At 34.9% G+C, this 17,707-nt stretch overlaps 1 protein-coding gene across 2 annotated transcripts in view; it reads right to left on the bottom strand.

Annotated features, from left to right (window-relative positions):
- Nucleotides 1-1,246: 1,246 nt before the first annotated feature.
- UBE2W (ubiquitin conjugating enzyme E2 W) overlaps nt 1,247-17,707 on the bottom strand; it is a 31,651-nt gene continuing 15,190 nt past the window's right edge. The window contains exons 2-6 of one of the 2 annotated variants that reach the window (XR_012585757.1): nt 14,839-14,930; nt 11,971-12,073; nt 9,778-9,933; nt 8,550-8,644; nt 1,247-4,144 (exon numbers count right to left, since the gene is read on the bottom strand). Coding sequence is in view for 1 of the 2 variants with exons in the window: in XM_074577286.1 (XP_074433387.1) it covers nt 4,131-4,144; nt 8,550-8,625; nt 9,778-9,933; nt 11,971-12,073; nt 14,839-14,930 (441 nt within the window). In the remaining variant the exon portion in view is untranslated. The remainder of the gene's footprint in view (nt 4,145-8,549; nt 8,645-9,777; nt 9,934-11,970; nt 12,074-14,838; nt 14,931-17,707) is intronic. The other variant, XM_074577286.1, reaches the window with a different exon arrangement.

Below are 17,707 nucleotides of genomic sequence, written 5' to 3' on the forward strand. Positions count from 1 at the left end.
AACCAAATCCCAAATCACTCTTCCCACCCTGCTGCGTAGCTGCAGCTGGAGATGGAATATCACTAAGGCGGCTTAATTCTCCTTATCCAGTTCAACACTGTTCAGGTACCACTGCTATGACAGCAAACCCAAACTGGATTGAGTGATATGGGTTAAAAGTAACTGGTTTTAAAAGAAAGTTCGTTCAAACCTATCTTGTTTAGAATAATCAGGATTTGTCAGTGCACAAGCACAATATAATGCTGAATTGCTTCACCAGAAGAGGCAAAAACTATACTGGCTTCCCCCCAACAAAGCTAGAAATTATATAGCTGCATTATCACAAAGCTTTTAATATCAACAGGACATGCTCTAAGAAACATGAGTGCCACAGGTGTTGGTCCCCATCCCCTCCTCTCCCCTCCATGTTTTAAAACACCGTTTATTTTAATAAATATTTACATATACAAAAAAAAAATCACCAAGAATACGACTGGAAAGCCTTATTATCAATTACATTTAAACCCTTCCTGACAGACATTTGTTTAATCTGTTCTTTAAAATCCTATTACTGACCTGGGAATTTTATGGTCTCCTAAGACCACACCTTTAAGAACTGAGGTGTGAACTATATTTTGTCAGACTTTCAAATAAAGTAATAACTAAAAATCAAACATCCAGAACAGCGTTCATAATATATGATATGTGAATGTTAAAAACTTAATTTTGCACAAATATAGGGGGTTTTAGGTATGAAGAAAGTGCCTTACTTGTTCTGAAACAGAAGCCATCATCTCTTGAAAAAAAAAACAAACCACTGTACAAAACTGAAAGCAATTTAGATATGAGGCAGCAAAAGTTTCATTTAACAGTCCTGACATACGCTAACAAAGTAACAGAAACTCTCTTCCCACCACTGGAAGCAAACAAGATTTCTGCATCTGAAACTCCCCATTCAATGTTCGAAGTATTTGTCAAATGGCAAAGAACTATGATAAGGAACTATTTGATCATCTACGTGAAATGAAAGCGCCATATCTTAGTGATTTTTTTTTTTTTAAGAAACTATTTCCTTCAGCTGTTAAAACAGATACTCTCTGGAGAAAAGAGAAAACACCTCACTATTATCCAAATTCCTCCCTTGATATCTATTACAGCATTTTGGAATTTCTGACGGCTTTGTCTCAAGAGTAGCTGAATATAAGGAACAGTGCTTCCGCACTCCACCATGAAAAGGTCCACACGTATTTCCATTCAAGGGTAGTAATCTATTTTAAAACAAGAATTTATTGTGTTATAGTATAAAGACACTAAACACAAAACAAAGTGTTTAACAACATGAACATTGACACAAAATAAAAGCAAGATCGTTTCAAGCCAATTCTGTAACCATTTCATGTGAGAAATTCCAAGTGAAAGACAGTTATGTACACAGGGTCACCCTACAGAAAGGATGGCACCACCTTCATCTAATTCAAGCCCTATTTCAGGACATCATAGCATTGTCAGAATAGTTGCATTATTTTGAGGGCTTGAGTGGTACATCGGCTTTGTCTTGTCCCTCTGCATATAGGTGAACTTACCCACAGAGCGACAAGAGAACCAGTGGAGGCATTTCTACTGTAAACTAAAAGACTTGAGGTACATTCTCTTCTAATCTACCTTGCATTTTTTGTGGGGGGTGGGAGGGTGGTGTTATTAAAGAGCAGCATAAATTTGGTTATTTAACTTCATTGTAGTTCATGTGATAGATCAATAAAATGTATTACGCTTTGCACTACAACGCACATCTTCAACAAAATACATACAGTATGTCATAAAGCTTCTCTGAAACCACGTACTGTAGTATGGCAAGTCACCACATGAAAAGATACATGAATCTGAGAAGATGAACTTGAACCATTTCTTCATAGACAATACCTTGTGTCACAATAAGGTCTCTTTCCTGTGGACTATTTGATAGGATCCATTATGTGAACCATTCATACATTAATTTCTCGACGATGTGTCAATCGTTTCAATCAATACAGAGCAGTAAACATGAATATACAGATTAAGTATCAGATTACTGCTCTTTCATATGAACCATTTCCAAAAACAACCAGTTTGATTAACTCACAACAATACAATTTCTCTAAATAAAAAGTTAGGAGCAGAACTATTTCATTTGTTTAAAATTATTATTTTTGGCTCTTAAAAGAAACTGAATTCTATGTTTTAAAGGCTCATTGTGAAAATATATACACACATCAAATTTATATCGAAAGCTAGATTTTTACCATTGAGTTTTAAAGGCCAAGAGATATTTTCAATACAGTAGAAAAAATAGCAGTTCCTGAAGTATATTGTATTCTCACTTCACTGGCAATATCCGTAACTCAGTTGCTGTACAAAATACTTCTCTGAAGCAAATCCATCTGAACTCTATCCACCCTGAGTTAAGCATCTATACTTTAAAAGGTTTTAAACATTAGGTAACAGAGAAGTATGTACAAGGCTATAAAACTTGTCAGTTATCATACAGCAGTAAGAAAAAAAAAAAAATCAGTATTTTTAGCCAATTTTCTGTTTGCTATTGTAGATAGTCCTTCTGGGTTGGGTTTGGGGTTTTTTTTTGGCTTTTGTTTGCTTGTTTTTAAATCAAGTAGTTACTTGATTTAGACATTCATACATTAATCATTTGAATTTTTTTTTTTGAGTGCAACGATAAGGCAACAGTAAAAAAAAGTTATAGAAATGTTGCATATGTGTAAAGGTATTAAGTTTATAAAAGTGCTTCCTAAAAAGACAACCTAATTGCAGTATCAAAATATTACAGAGTGGTGAGAACAACTATCATTTCAATAAACGTTGCTCCATAGAAAAATGTCAATCTGATTTTAGGCTTTTTCCCCTTTTTTGGTGAAGTAAAAGCCTGGAAAAAAATTGGTATGGCTGCGTGGGACAAGCAAGTTAAGAAAATATACTTTAGTCTAAACTTAAATAAGAAGGTCCACACTTTTTTGTCAAAACATTAAGCCTCTGTCAAAAATGTATTTTTTTCTTTTTATAGTACAGGATTAAAAGACAAGATGATGCTTACAAGATAAAGAAATAATTTACATGAAAATATCTTCTGACAAAGCTTTTCAATCAAAATATTGTTTTGTAACATTCAAACATGACATACAACAACAAAAGAAACAGTGAATGCAAACAAAAAATGTTATATGGATTGCTTTCAAACACATAAATAAATGAAATATTGGTGTAGGCAGTAGGGCTCATGCTGATGGCTAGCAGGAAATAACAGTGTGCAATCTATTTGGAAAAAGCTCTAAAGTACAAATTACAAGCCCAATTACGGACTGCAGCAAGTTCAGTTATATCACTGCCATCCTCTCCTATCTCCAAAATAAATTCTTGATTAAATCACTCATACCCTAAATTACTCATACCTTTGCTTCAGAGATATGAATAACTATATACAAAAAGTAGTTTTATTTCACCATAGGGATAACATTGTACCTCTCTGCCAATGTCATTTGAAAAGCCTTCCATGTCAAAATAATTTGACAGCAGATAAACAATTTAATAAATATGCAATGACCTTATTACAGTCCTTCAGCTAAGCATGTTAACTCATGCTGCTAGTTTTGTCATCACAGTGCATAGAATCCAAATATAAAAGAATGGGGTGGCTTTTAAGGTAATGGTAGATACCTTGCTTATAATCCAAATATATCCGAAACTTTCATAAGCTGTCATGCATGTATCTTTTTTTCTGGCAGGAGCAAAACCTTTCCCTGGTACAATGTCCATTGCCGGCAATGGATGCACCAAAACCGCCAAGGAGCTCAGTGTTATTGCACAATATATGAAGACCTGGAATTCTTCCAAAAGCTTAAAATAAAAATAATGGAATTATTCTGACATTTCTGGACACCTGCATTAATACTGTATGACTAATAAAAGCATGTCAGTTGCATGGACTGAACCAGCGATCAACATGCGCCCAGAATGCACACTAGTAAAAATGCAGTCAAAGGAAGTAGTCTTCATTGCCTATAGGTCACTTCCAGTCAAAGGTTAAAGTTCAAAGACTGAATGATCAAAGTGCTCATTTTCTCAGTAGGACTATCTTCTGCTACGAGGATCACAAAATGGTGGCATCAACATGTGTCATCTTTAAAATAAAAGAAGAGCATTTATGGAAAACATATAAACATTCCAAGTCCAAATTAGCAAGGTGCTGTACGCAGAAACGATTCCCAGCATAGACAGTAACATGCAGTGGAAATACACCAATTGACTAATTCTGAGCTTTTGGTCAATAATGACTCAGGAAAAAAAGGAGAGAATACCAAACATAAAACTTCTAAAATACACATACACCCCCAGGCATATTAGTATTAGCAAATATTCCATTAAAAGGACAGTAATTTCCACATTCAGTATCTAGAAAGCCACTCATCAGGAAAATGAAAGACCAAATATGCTTAGCATTTTACCCCCCTGAAGCGCAGCAGCTATCAAACTGAGAAATCCTTTTATAAGGAATATATAACAATAAAAGCTGGCAGAGTGGGCTTCTCATGCATTCTCAACCCTTTATAGAGAGATATATACATATATATGTATGTATGTATATATTTATTTATTTCTCAAGAATCAACATGAACTATAGCTGACAGAATTATGGAAAAATAATAGGTTACTACTATAATCCTAAAATCTTACACCTGAAAATAACTTACACTCACCAAATTTTAGATACTGTGATTGGACAGAACATATCACCAAAAAACATATTCTATGCCAACCTTTCTGCATAATGCTCAGTATTAAAATAAATATTTGCCTGTGAAAGCTCTCCCTTTTAAACTTCCACGCATCAACCTGCAGTATATTTGCATTTGGTAACAGTAAATGTTAAGCTTGTTAAGAGAAAACAATCTTACTGTGTGGTTATTTTTAATGCACTTGTAACCTTGCACACTTAGAAAACGTAGCCTCATAAAGGGTATTTTTACTGTTTACTGTAAAGTATCAGCCAATAACAGCAGCTACATTCTCACTGGAAAACATTATGTCATCAATACTATTACATGTAAAAACCCTCTTCATTTTGATAGTAGGGTACTGTACATATAAAAAAGATTGGACAAGGATGCAAGACTGATAGAAGAGGTATTTAGACTGTGTACTAGAAGCTTAGACCAAATACCAGAGAAAACACTTCTACCAAAAAGAAAACAAACAAACAAACAAAAAAAAAAACCCAAAATGCAAAACCCAAAAGCAGTAAGGAGGTGCTTGCTTAAAACAAACACCATTGCCCTCTTTTTTCACAAAAATCTACTTCCTGACAACATCAAAGCCAGGCAACAGCTTTATGAAACCATTTTCAGCCTGGATGCCCAAGAAAACTGTATCTGGGAGATCCTCCTCTGTCTTTAACACAACATAATCAACTCAGATTGAAATTCGACATGAAATTCAATGTACAGTTGAAGCAGATGTTGAGTATGGCAGACAAACTAGAAATATTTTTAGTTATCAAAGATCAGAAGTTTTGAAACAGGGCTTGTGAGGACAACAGTTTGTAGCAAACAAGGCTTATGAAGCAAATTGCTTTGTTGGGGCAGGGATGAAATTAGAGATTAAAAACTCTGTAATAAACTAGATGCACAAAGACACTTGTTTACATGTCAGAATACATTTCAAAGTGCCACTTTATTCCTCTGTGTTCACATTGGTTTGCCTTTACATCAGCCAACCATGCACTATTTGCTCCCAGCTAAATAAATTCCAGGCACTTACTGGGGAAAAAAAAAAAGTTTTCCTTCAAATGCATATATTAAAAGTGATTACAGTCTTCCTCCTTTCTCATCAGAACACAGGGATTCAATTTCACATTAAAGCTAAACCAGGCCAATTGCTAGCTGACAACAGAAAGGGCAGAACCATTCTGCATCTCCCTCCACATGTTCTTGTATTTATTTCACCCAGTGGTGTGAAATAACACCCTTGGACAGCTGGTTTTCCTTCTTGGTTGGGATTGGTTTTTCTCCCCTAATTTATCAGCCCAAAGTGGTTCAACCACAAGATCAGATATGTGACACTTGAGTTGAAGGAGCAGAAAATGAAGATGGCAGAATCATCTTTTCCAAGGGCTTGTAAATCTTTTCAGGTGTACATAACATTGAAGGCAGTTCTTTTTCCAAAGAGAGGTGGTTAAAATTAGCAGGCAAGCTACACTTCCCATTTTAGTGTAACCCACCATTTCTTCAAACCCATTAAGAAAACACTGAAAATTTAAAGATCAGGCCTTGTCAGTCTTATGTCCACAGAAGAGAAACAAAATTACTTACAACTGAGAGAAGGAGCAAGTGACACGCAAACCTTGAAGGAAAAACCCTCTAGCATTTAAGAAAATTTGTATTCAATGGACATCAAGCATGTTTTATTTTTTAATGTAAGAATTTAATGGGGGGGGGGGGAAGCCCAATGAATCATGACCTCCTTTGTAATTAGTACTAAAAAAGAAAGTTAAACAAATTAAAATATTATGAAGCAAAACAGTAGGAGTTATTTAAATGAACTGACTTGCTTTTTCTTGCAACAGGTTGACGTTTAGGTTGCTCTGAATTTGGGGAGGGGTAGGATTTTCTGACTTTCAGAAAACAGCTATTGTGTAGTTACTTCACAGTAATTAAATGACTTGTTTAGTGGACTATAAGCAGTTTGATGGTTTTGAGCCACAATTATATAGCAACTTCCAGAGTAAGACAGCCCACATTTCCTTTCATAATCATTTGGTGCTTTGCTTGTTTAACTCAAATTGAATTTCATGAGTAAGAAATCAAAGTAGTATCTGCAGGCTGTTCTCCTTGATAGACTTCAATCTTGAATCAAAACGAGACTAGTACAAATTCAAAGTAGACAGAACATACTTTAATCACAAGATAAAGCAAATGAACGAAACTTTACTTGTTTCTCTTTAAAAATAACTAGCAAGTGAAAATAAAAATATTTACTAGAAACACTCCCAAAATTGCCAATAAAGAGAAAGCAAAATTAGAAATGGAGAAGCACCAAACACAAGAGTGCAAAAACAGGAGGAGAAGAGAAAATGACTATTGAATAATCTGGTAACAGTGAAAAACCCAGCCTTGCAGGCAACAGGTTTACTATTCTTGGAGTCAATTTTAAAAACGATTTAAAGCACGACCACGTGATAAACAGTTCTGAGTTTCTTAAATATCTCTTAATCCCATGACATACAGCACTCCTCTTAGTGTAACTGAAGTCACCTTGTTTCAGAGATACTATTAGAGTATTATGAGAAACAGAGTTATATTCTGTTACATTACCATATATCAAAAAACACATGGGTCTCAGCAAGTATTATGAATCTCTCAAGCTTTTTTTGTTAAGGCAACTGTGGGCTTTTAAGAATCTAAGGGTTTTGCCCTTAAGTCACTTGCCTCTCCAGTCATTAACTCCCACTGTCTCAAAATACCTGGTCTCATTTCATGTAGGAGGCAGAACATGTCCTGGGGTGGGGAGGCAGTGAAAAACAGAGGATGTCTTATGATGGAGACTTCAGTGAAACATAGTGATGGGATCAACTCCTCCTGCACCACCCTAGAACAGGTAGTACTGTGTGCTAACACATCCCTTCCCAAAATACACGGGCTTCCAATAACTACCATTTGTACAGTATTTTCCTAGGGAAAGCAAAGAAAGTGTTGACCAACAAGAGAGAGGAAAAGCATAGCCTGTCTCTACCCCATCCTCCTTTCTTTCTTCACTAATGGAGTGGATAAGACAAGAACATGTTGGGGCAGAAGAAAGAAACCACACAGTATAATGCCAGACAGAGAGCACAGGTAAAGGAGAAGAAAAAAAAAAAAACAACAAAAAACCCCAAAAATAAAATGTACAAAACGCAACCAACCAAAAAAAACCTCAAACAAAACTAAAACAAAAATCCCAAGCCAAAACAACACATTAGCAGTGTAGACACTGTAGAACTATACATAGCAATTTAAGTACAGTATTTTTTTTATCATGTACATGTAGAATCTCATTACTGTAATATTGACTATTAGTTCTTAAGAGCCTTTAAGTCAGCCAACTGTCCCACATTTGAAATTCCGATTAACAGTAGAAATCTATTAAAACACTTAGCTGTTTACAAACATACAAACATCACAGTAAAAGCTTCTAATGCATTACCAACAGCTACAAAAAGCCCTGGTTTTAGAGCTAAACCTCATTTTATTATGGACCTTCCCCAACCCCAAACTTAAGACTTGTCATGAACTAATACAGTTTACCAGAACTTTCATTCAAATTCAGTCCTACAATTTAAAACATATAAATCTGTATTGTTTAAATTTCCATAAGGAATTATTAAAATTTTATATCAAAAGATCACAGCAGAGTATCTCAGGATTTTAATAACTTTTTGAAATTTAAAAATGAGTTTAAGGCTTTAAATGCATTTATCCTACTTTCCTACATTTTAATTGCCTTCAACCTAAAAAAAACTTCAAAATTCCTGGTCCTAGGTAAATACTTACCATGATACCACCATTTTGTTTTCTTTGGATTCTTGTTACACGTTCTTACATAAAATGAGTTATCTGGAGGTCGCCTCTGCAACAAAAGAAAAGACCTGCAAATAATCAAACAATCCTTATAGTGTAATACATAAGCTATTTAATAAGCTTACGAAAGGCTACCACGTGAATGCATTGAAAATGAGGTAACAGGCAGGGCTAGACCTTTGTCAAGAAAAATCTCTTAAGGACCCAGGTAACAATTCTTACTGGAGACACTCCAAGCAAAAAATTAATGAAAAATATCAAACAGTTTGGAGACAGACAGGGCAAGAAAAAAAAATTTAAATAAAATAAAATAAAGAAAGAAACGCACAAGAAAGGAACAGGTGTTGTTCAAAAAACCCAAATGAAATTCCTTTGCAGTCTGGAATCTAATTCTCATATACTAGATACAATTCCCACCCATAGGTCTAAGTTTGGAGTGGGTGAGAAAATAACTAAACCAAACATCTATATCTTATCAATACTTTGTATTCTTCAGCGTTCTTCTTAAATGTCATCATTATGCAAAACTAAAGTCATAGGATACAACACAAAGCCATTTGGGGGTGTTTTTCTACCACATACACATGACAAGGACTGATTGGGAAGTGACATAAATAGGTATGTTTGGATAGCACAGATGTACAAGCTCTGACCACATCTAGCTTCCACAGACATTTCACTTGGAAATAAATGGTCAAGAGTAAAAGGGTTGTCTCTCTATAAAAAACAGTCTAAGGTATCATTGCCACTCATCTATGACCAAAAAAGCAGCTTAGCACCATTTACTTTGCTGAAATTAAAATGATCAAGGTCACTGACACAGTACAGCTGCAAAGCCTTACAAACATCTGAACTGAAGACATTTTGATAGTCATTTTGCACTACCCTTTACAGACAGAATCAATTTACAAAGAATTGTCCTAAAACATGATTGAACTTCACAATTAGTACAACTAGAAGGGTTCCATTCAATCCTCTTTTCCAATAATGATATATGAGCAGGTTACCATGAAAAAAAGACGCAAAGTACTTACTGCACTGTTTATTTTGCAATTCTAACTTAGCATTTTTTCAGTAGTAGAAATGTAGATATAGCAGTTTTGCCTATTTTAGAATTTGAGAAATGAAAGTCTCACTTTGCAAAGTAAAAAACTATTAATTTTTACTTATTTTACTCCAACAGTGCTAAAAAACCCCATACCTTTTCTTTGCAGCTGGAAAGCATGCTAATAATGCTAAGACAAACAGATTGCACTGAGAGAGCTGGGGACCAGTCTTCTGTTAGAATGGATAAGCAGATATGACCATTGCTATAAACATGAGGATGAACAGGAATATTGTCTCCAGTAAACATGACCTAAAAAAGAAAAAAACAAACATAATTGTAATCCACATTTTAAATAAGACTGTATTGCTTTTGGGAAAACAATAGTATCTTATTTAAGAAGCGCACCTACCATTTTCACTTACACTAAATAATACCATGTTAGGTTCATTCATTTTTGAAAGCTATAGGTGTCATCTTTTATGCAATGCAATAACATAATAAAACTCTACCACTCAGAACCATAATACCCAGATGCCTCTTAAGTGTTTCCTAAGTTATACAGATATGCGTATGTGTACAAATGTGTATACACGTACACAACACATCCACCTCACCACTGTCTACAGGAAAGAAGCAACACCATCATACAGGAAACTGAAATTAGAAAGCTTAAGCTATCTAATGGGAGATGGGTTCCTAAGGCAGCAGCAAAGCTGGATGTAGAATGATCTTTAAACTGAGAACAATCAGACATTGGAATAATCTCCCCAGGGAAGTGGTGGATTCTCCATCATTGGACACTTTTAAGATTCATCTGGACAGGGTGCTGGGCCATCTTGTCTAGACCATACTTTTGCCAAAAAAGGTTGGACCAGATAATCCTTGAGGTTCCTTCCAACCTGGTGTTCTATGATATTGATATTTCTTAAACATTGAAGAGCTTACCTTCAAAATCCAGTAATGTATTTCACTTTTAACTAATGTCTTTCTTTTATAGGAAAACCACAATTAGGCATACCAGGTAAGTAAAAGCATGCACACTATGACAGACAACATACATCTAAATGCAGAAAACAAACAAGTGATTAAGCAGCAGTGTAAACTGTCAACTCACAGTAAGTAGATTTGCAGGAGAGAGAATTATGACCCCAAGGTTTGTAATATAGAATGAACTTATTGCACAGCAGCATTTTTATAATGGAAATTCTAGCCATTGACAACAATCAAGTATCCAGTACTCAAATTCTTAACTGTTTTCTGTGCTAAAATTCAGTGTACATATATGGATGTAACTTGTTGTTTTACAATAAATTGCACAGAGCCACACACACAGGTTGCGAAATGAGTACAAACTACCTTACTTGGAACCAAACTAAAGTGGCTACTCTCCTATGGGTCACCTATGACTAGTTCACTGCAAACTTGATGGGGTACGGAAGTACAGGTGGCCAGTTTGTTCCTTAAAACCTGAGACTGAAATGTCAGCATTCTAGTTTTAATCATGGTACCTAAAAATATGTAATGTTTTAAGGTTTAAGTGTCTCTCACAGCTGTGTGCTTCAGCTTCAACACCAACGACAAAAGTGTCAGAGATCACTCTTGGAACTTTGAGCTGAAACAGACAGGACAAGAACTAAGGCACTCTTGCTTTTCTTCTTCCATTATCAGAGGAGTGGGGGTGATTGCCAAACACTACTCTTACCAGCCACCTTTTGTAACATTCCCTTCAGGTAATAGAGGGATAGATGTACAGAGCTCATTCTGCAGCCTAGTAGTATTGCTGCCCCTTCAGTTCTTTACGTTGCCATGAAAGTAACAGTTGCTCAGTTATACACCTCAATTATAACCACTAGATTTGCAGGCCTCTCTTAAAGATGTAATGTACCTATAAGAATTCCTACCACAAGCACAGTACTTCCCCATCTGTATTAACAATGTCAGCAGAGAAAATGCAAGAGGCTTAGAAACAAACTAGAAAAAAAAAAAAAAGAAGTTGGAAGCAAAAAGAGAAGGCATAGAGAAGCAATCAGTTGTTTACTATGCTGCAGTGAAGGAGACCTTCCTACTTTATCCTGTGTTGCTCTTTCATGTGATATGAATATCAACCTCAAAGAAGCCTCCAGTTTACACTGCTCTTGCACCTCCCATGAAACCAAATAGACTGTCACAGCACTATACCTCACTGCAGAATCATTTTTAAAAGAAAAGAAATCTGCACAATGTGTTTAATACAAATTAAAGTAACTAAACCTCACACAAGGATATGTGAATGATACTAGTATTTAGCATGTGTCATGCAGCTATAACCTAAAGGTAGTGTTAAGCAAGAAGTAAGAAAGCAGTTACCTGAGGCGAATCAAAAGGATACCGGCTACTGAACTTAAATAGAAGCTGAAATTTCTCCCCTTCATATAGTGTTCCTGGAGCACCTTCCATGTCTACAATCCACCTAAGAAATGAGGAAAAAATTGTTAGTATTGCAGACTGAAAGATCATAACTTTACTCCTGGAGCACAGGACTAATCAAATCAATCACCAATCACAGCCAAATCTTCTGAACTCTCGATCAGTAACATAACTATCACAAAAGTGAATTAACACATCAAGCCTATGTTTGAAAGAAACAAACTTGGTATTTTACATACAGGCATTGATATAGCACCACAAATTATACAACTAATTATGACTTGAACTCAACACAGCCCCATCAGTTCCCAATAAAATGACTGTTAATGTTGAGACAACAAAGCTGAAACAAAAGACCTGTTCCAAAGTTTACTCCTACACAAAAACAAGTTTGGAAGGAAACAAACTAGTATGCATTCTCTTTCATGTTTGGTTTTGTTTTTTTTTACTTTTCTGTCAAGGAAATCATCAATACAATTCATTAAAATAAAACCCATATCCAAGGGGGAAAGGCAATGCTCCTCTGGCACCTACACCTGTGGAAAAACTCAGAAATTAAATGGTATATAACCTGGCAGGTAATGAAATCAAAACTGCAAAAGTTAGTAGTAGGAAAAGGTCACAGAAAATTAAAAACAAAGAAAAAAAAAAAAAGAATGCTTTGCAACTCTAATAAAGATAACACCTCAACTATCAGTCTGATGATCCTATTCCAATCTCTCCATCCCCCATCATATACACTTTCCCCATGTATTTAAGCTGCGCACATTTTTTATCTTCCCCTCTGTTACTCTTTTTTTTTTTTTTTGAGAAAAATTGCTTCTCTACTGAACTGCTAGCTGTCACACTCTTCACAAGGAATGCATCTTCAACAGTAGCACAATGACGGCTGTACTACTGGTTCCATATTTTAATTTTGTGAAGACTCCTTAAATTTAATGTATCTGTACTCCAGACCACTAATCTCTTCTTATGCCTTGTGCTTTTACATTTATACACATGCTGCACCAATATTCTTCAGTTTTATTGGTTCTTGTGATCCAGAACCTTCACTTTCAAGTTTCTAAAATAGTTTAAATTTACTAAGTAGAAGATAACTCTGCCTGGCCATTGCTCCTTTTATGGTCAAGAAATCACTAGAACTCATCTTTCCTGTGTGCTTTACGGTTTAGCCATCTCAGATTTCTAATCCTTGTGTATTTAAAATAAATGATTGCTTAACATTTCAAATGACCCAGTTACATCATGGGATCCGATTATTTTATTCAACATCTTTCAAAAGCAAGCTAGTATTGCTACACAAATCTTTACTGCACCAGTTCAAACTGCAACTTGGTTAATGAACTCGGAACGTGCTCCTTCATGCATCAGGAACCCTCAAAGAGAAAGGGTTCTGTTACTTGTGACAGAAAGCTTCTTAAATAGTGACAATTCCAAAATCTGGCATGACAGTAAACAGGAAGTTTTTATTTGTATGGTAAAAAATTGTACATAGCAGAAAAAAAACCCAACAATGAGGTAGTACCCTGGGAACAGGGAAAGTGTAAGAAAAATGGCAATCCACAAACAGAAAAAAAACATCCAATATTTTTTTTTTCCTTTTTCATCTGTTCATCTGCTGTAAACTTCCACTTAATAGTTGTTTTTTGTCTACATGGGAGAAGAAGACTTGCAATATTAGTTTGAGTCCTTCCTCCCACCACCCACCCCCCCAGCCCCCCAAATTTAAGTATTTTCCTTCAGTGGCCTGTCCAGCCCAAACCACAACACCAAAGAAAAAAACAAAGTCAAGCAAAAAATACAAGCTGTAATTCAGCAATTTCACAGCAGTTTATTATTATTATTACCAAACTCTGGAAAGTACTATTTCGATTTATTTCAGTCATATTCATCTGCATGAACTAACACAAAACCCAGCATCATTTAAAAAGCAACATCAGTGTTTAACTCAGTATACACAAGGCTCAGAAAAGCCTCTGAGTGCCACCACCAAAAATGCACATGCGAAGCAACATCAGAAGTCAGCTCTATGCTGTTTTTAAATTGATCCATCAATCAATAATATAGTCCAGAACATATAGCCTGAGATCCATATTTTCATCAATGTTTACATCTGCTAAAATTTTTTTTAACTTTTTTCTAAAATTAAACTTAAGAAAACTATCTAAAAGAAATGTCAACACAGTCTAAATATTTTTAATTTCAGTCTATTAAAAAAAATAGTTTAAATACCAGGAACAACACCTGTCCATTTTAATGGACAGCACACAGAATATTTAACCATGTTTCTCTTTCCATTTTGCTAATCACAGAAAAAAAACTACAGTTGGGAGGAAAGTGCAAAGAAATGCACTTAGATAACTTTGCTCTTTAAGAAGCTTCCTCAATTTGCTTTCCAGAAAGAAGGCAATGGAAATTAACAGCTACAAAACTCAAACACTCAACGCAAATAATTCAGAAACCAGCTACTCCATTATTTCAATAAATTTTGAAGTGTTTCAGAGGTTAGTAGCTATGAGAGATTATTAAATTATTTTGTTCTAAAACATGCAGAAGTTTTTACCAATTGACATTTTGTTAGACAGTAAAATGCCTAATAAAAATTTAAATAATTCACTATCCAGTTCCTTAAGAGTGTCCAGCATGTTACTGCAATATGCTCATTAAGTAGAGCAATGCTTCATTCCCTAGACTAAAAACAGAAATTGAGAACGTTACTTGGAATAAGTGGTGGAAGTGGCATGCAGAGGATTTTTCATTACTTACACTTTTCAGCTTGATAGCAAAAATAAAATAGCGTATACTTACTGTGTAATTGAATTTTGTACACTCTTTTCATTTAGAGTCATTCCTGGAGGTGGATCATTTTGCAATGCCAATAGTTCTTTTTGTAATCGTTTCTATAAAGAAATTGTATAGAATATTTGAAACATTAAATAACGTTCGACAATAAACATGCACACTAAAGTACATCTCATTCATTACTGAAAGGTAAAAGGAGTTTTATTTGAAAAATTAAATAAAGTGAAACTGAAAGGTGAGGAAGAAGGAAGACTCCTCTCCTAGAAATTAAACTGAAAAGTCATAGGCCTTAAATCTACTTTTTTGGTAAAATGCAATGGCACTTACATTTGCAACACTGCTAAGTGAAGAACTGTAGCGCTACGAAATACACAGAAGCATCCAGGATTTTGTCATATTACAATGTCAATCAGAGCTCTACACCTAGCTGTGAACATTTCATATTCCCCTGATAACATCAGACTTACAATTAATTCTCCCAGATTTTTAACCGCACAACTCTTCCTCCCTTAAGTAATTTACAACACTTCTATCTGGCACCTGTGCAAGCCTTTGCCTTGTTCTAAGTCATCCCAGAAGACAGAACACAAAACTAAAACAAGACTATGTGACATGCAGAACACAAACAGTTTTATAACTTTCCAGTAATTGCATCTTAGAACCTACAGAATTGTAATATTTAGAAAAGCGTTACACCTTAGGTGTAATTCTCAGGTAATTCTTACCTATTTTGACAGGGATAATTCTGTAACCGCAACCAGCTGCTACTATAACAACTATTAGAACTGTTTCTTACTATCTATGGAGAAAGGGAAACGCAACCTCTGTGAAGTGCTATCATTGGCACTGCTTTCAGAGTATATTTTCTCCATATAAACAGTTATGCAATATGTTTTGTCATTTCCAAGCCATCTAGATAACAGAAAGTTCAAGGCTTTCTCATTTCTTACTCTCCTTTTTCCTGCCAAAAATTTTCATATTTACCACCTACCAGTCCACCTCCATCATCCTACTAGTCGAAATGACCTTACATAAGATTTAAGCCTGACCTAGCATTCAAAAGGAATAAATGTTTATCACACATTTGTATCTGTTCCTTACTAATTTTCAAAAAACCCTTTCAGATGCTTAGTAGAACTTAAAAAAAATCCACAGGGGGAAAAAAAAAAAAGCGTTCATTTGTTAACAGAGAAGTGATTCAGTATCTCACCAATACCCTTGAAATAAGACTACGATAAATTCAGACACACAACTCCTAAAGAAATCTCCCTCGCACATTTGCAATTTACATTTTGAAATAACTTACTGTCTCTATCAAGCAGCCCTGAAAACTTGCTTTGGGCTTCTATTCTGTAAGTTCCTACCTTGAGCCTAAATACACACTTTAAAAGTCTTTTATTCGCAAGCAATTAAACAAGTATGTTTTGAAGTGAAATGTTATGTCATAAAAGAATTTTAAAGGCTGTTATAATCGATGTACAGATATAAACAAACTGAAAAAACAATGCTAGCATTTTCCTAAGAAAGCTATATATACATATTGCTAACACAGTGAAAAACAGATTAGATTCCTCGTGTTCATCTTTTGCTTTCTGCACAGTTTAAGAAAATTTCAGATTATAAATACCAACAGTGTTTAACACTACTATTATGAAGTAAACTCCAAAAGAACAAAGTTCCAAAGCCATCTTAGAAATCCTTAATATGAGTGGCAGAGATGTTTTGAAGTCAATTCTCTTTCTGGCACTTTCCAAGACTACCATAAAATAAATCTCAATGGAGTCAACCTGTGTACGCCTTGTCATATAGATCATCATATATAAAAATATTTTAAAAGTTCAGAGATAAGAACTTTATATGATAGGGGAAAATTCAAACTCTTTCCCTTAAAAAGGAGATCTGGAAACATTAGGGGAAAAGTAGTAGAGAACAAATGTATATGAGAACAGCAAATAATTCAGTAGAGCCATTTACTTATACATGTAGACCAACTACATAACTCTGTCTTTATAAAAAGGAGCCTAAAATCCATTTTAAAATTAAGAACAGTCATATTAAGGTATCAGTATCTGATCACAGGAATTTGAGAAGAAGAAATTTTGTTTGTTCAGTATCCTACCAAAAATTCCAGTTTATCAACACTTAAAATTTCCTCTCGTTTGAACTTCGGACCTTTGGCTCTTTTCTCCAGCAACTATCTTTTCAGTTTAATACTGTCTCAGTCGCTGTTTTATCCATCTCACCAACGCAAAAAATATTCTCTCCAACTGCTTCACAGCTTTTCAGTTCTCACATATAATATTTATTGATTGTCCTAACAAAACAGTAACTCAAGCGCAAAGAAAAAATAAAAAAAAATAGAAAATGTGTACTTGATCAGCAGTGTACCACTGAAGTTCTCAGTTCCTCTGATCTTAAACATTAGCTGACACTATCATGGGGAACCATCCATTAAACACAAATAATACATACAGACACCACATTGCTTCTCATCAGTTGCAACATAAAACATACTACGATCCAAAAACGCATCCCAGAGAAATGACAGGACATATTACTATTCACACTTTGGGTCACAAGTATCATGGTAAACAAAATCTTTGGGTCAAAAGTATCATGGTAAACAAAATCATACTTTTAAAGACAAAAAGGAAATTATAATTTCCAAGTTAGCCAGTTCAAACAAGTATCAACCTAAGTTCAGTTTACCTGTATTTGCAGCTCTCAGTGAGAACAGCAATAAAAAAATCATCTATGTCATTCCCATACAAAGCTGAAAAGAGCACATTCAGTAGAAAACTGATATATTATCTGACTATTAAGCCAAAGAAACTCAATAATGTAAGTCACTCAGAACATTCCTAGTGTTGTAATG

The sequence above is a fragment of the Larus michahellis genome, chromosome 2 (assembly GCF_964199755.1).
Source record: "Larus michahellis chromosome 2, bLarMic1.1, whole genome shotgun sequence".
Taxonomy (NCBI): Eukaryota; Metazoa; Chordata; class Aves; order Charadriiformes; family Laridae; genus Larus; species Larus michahellis.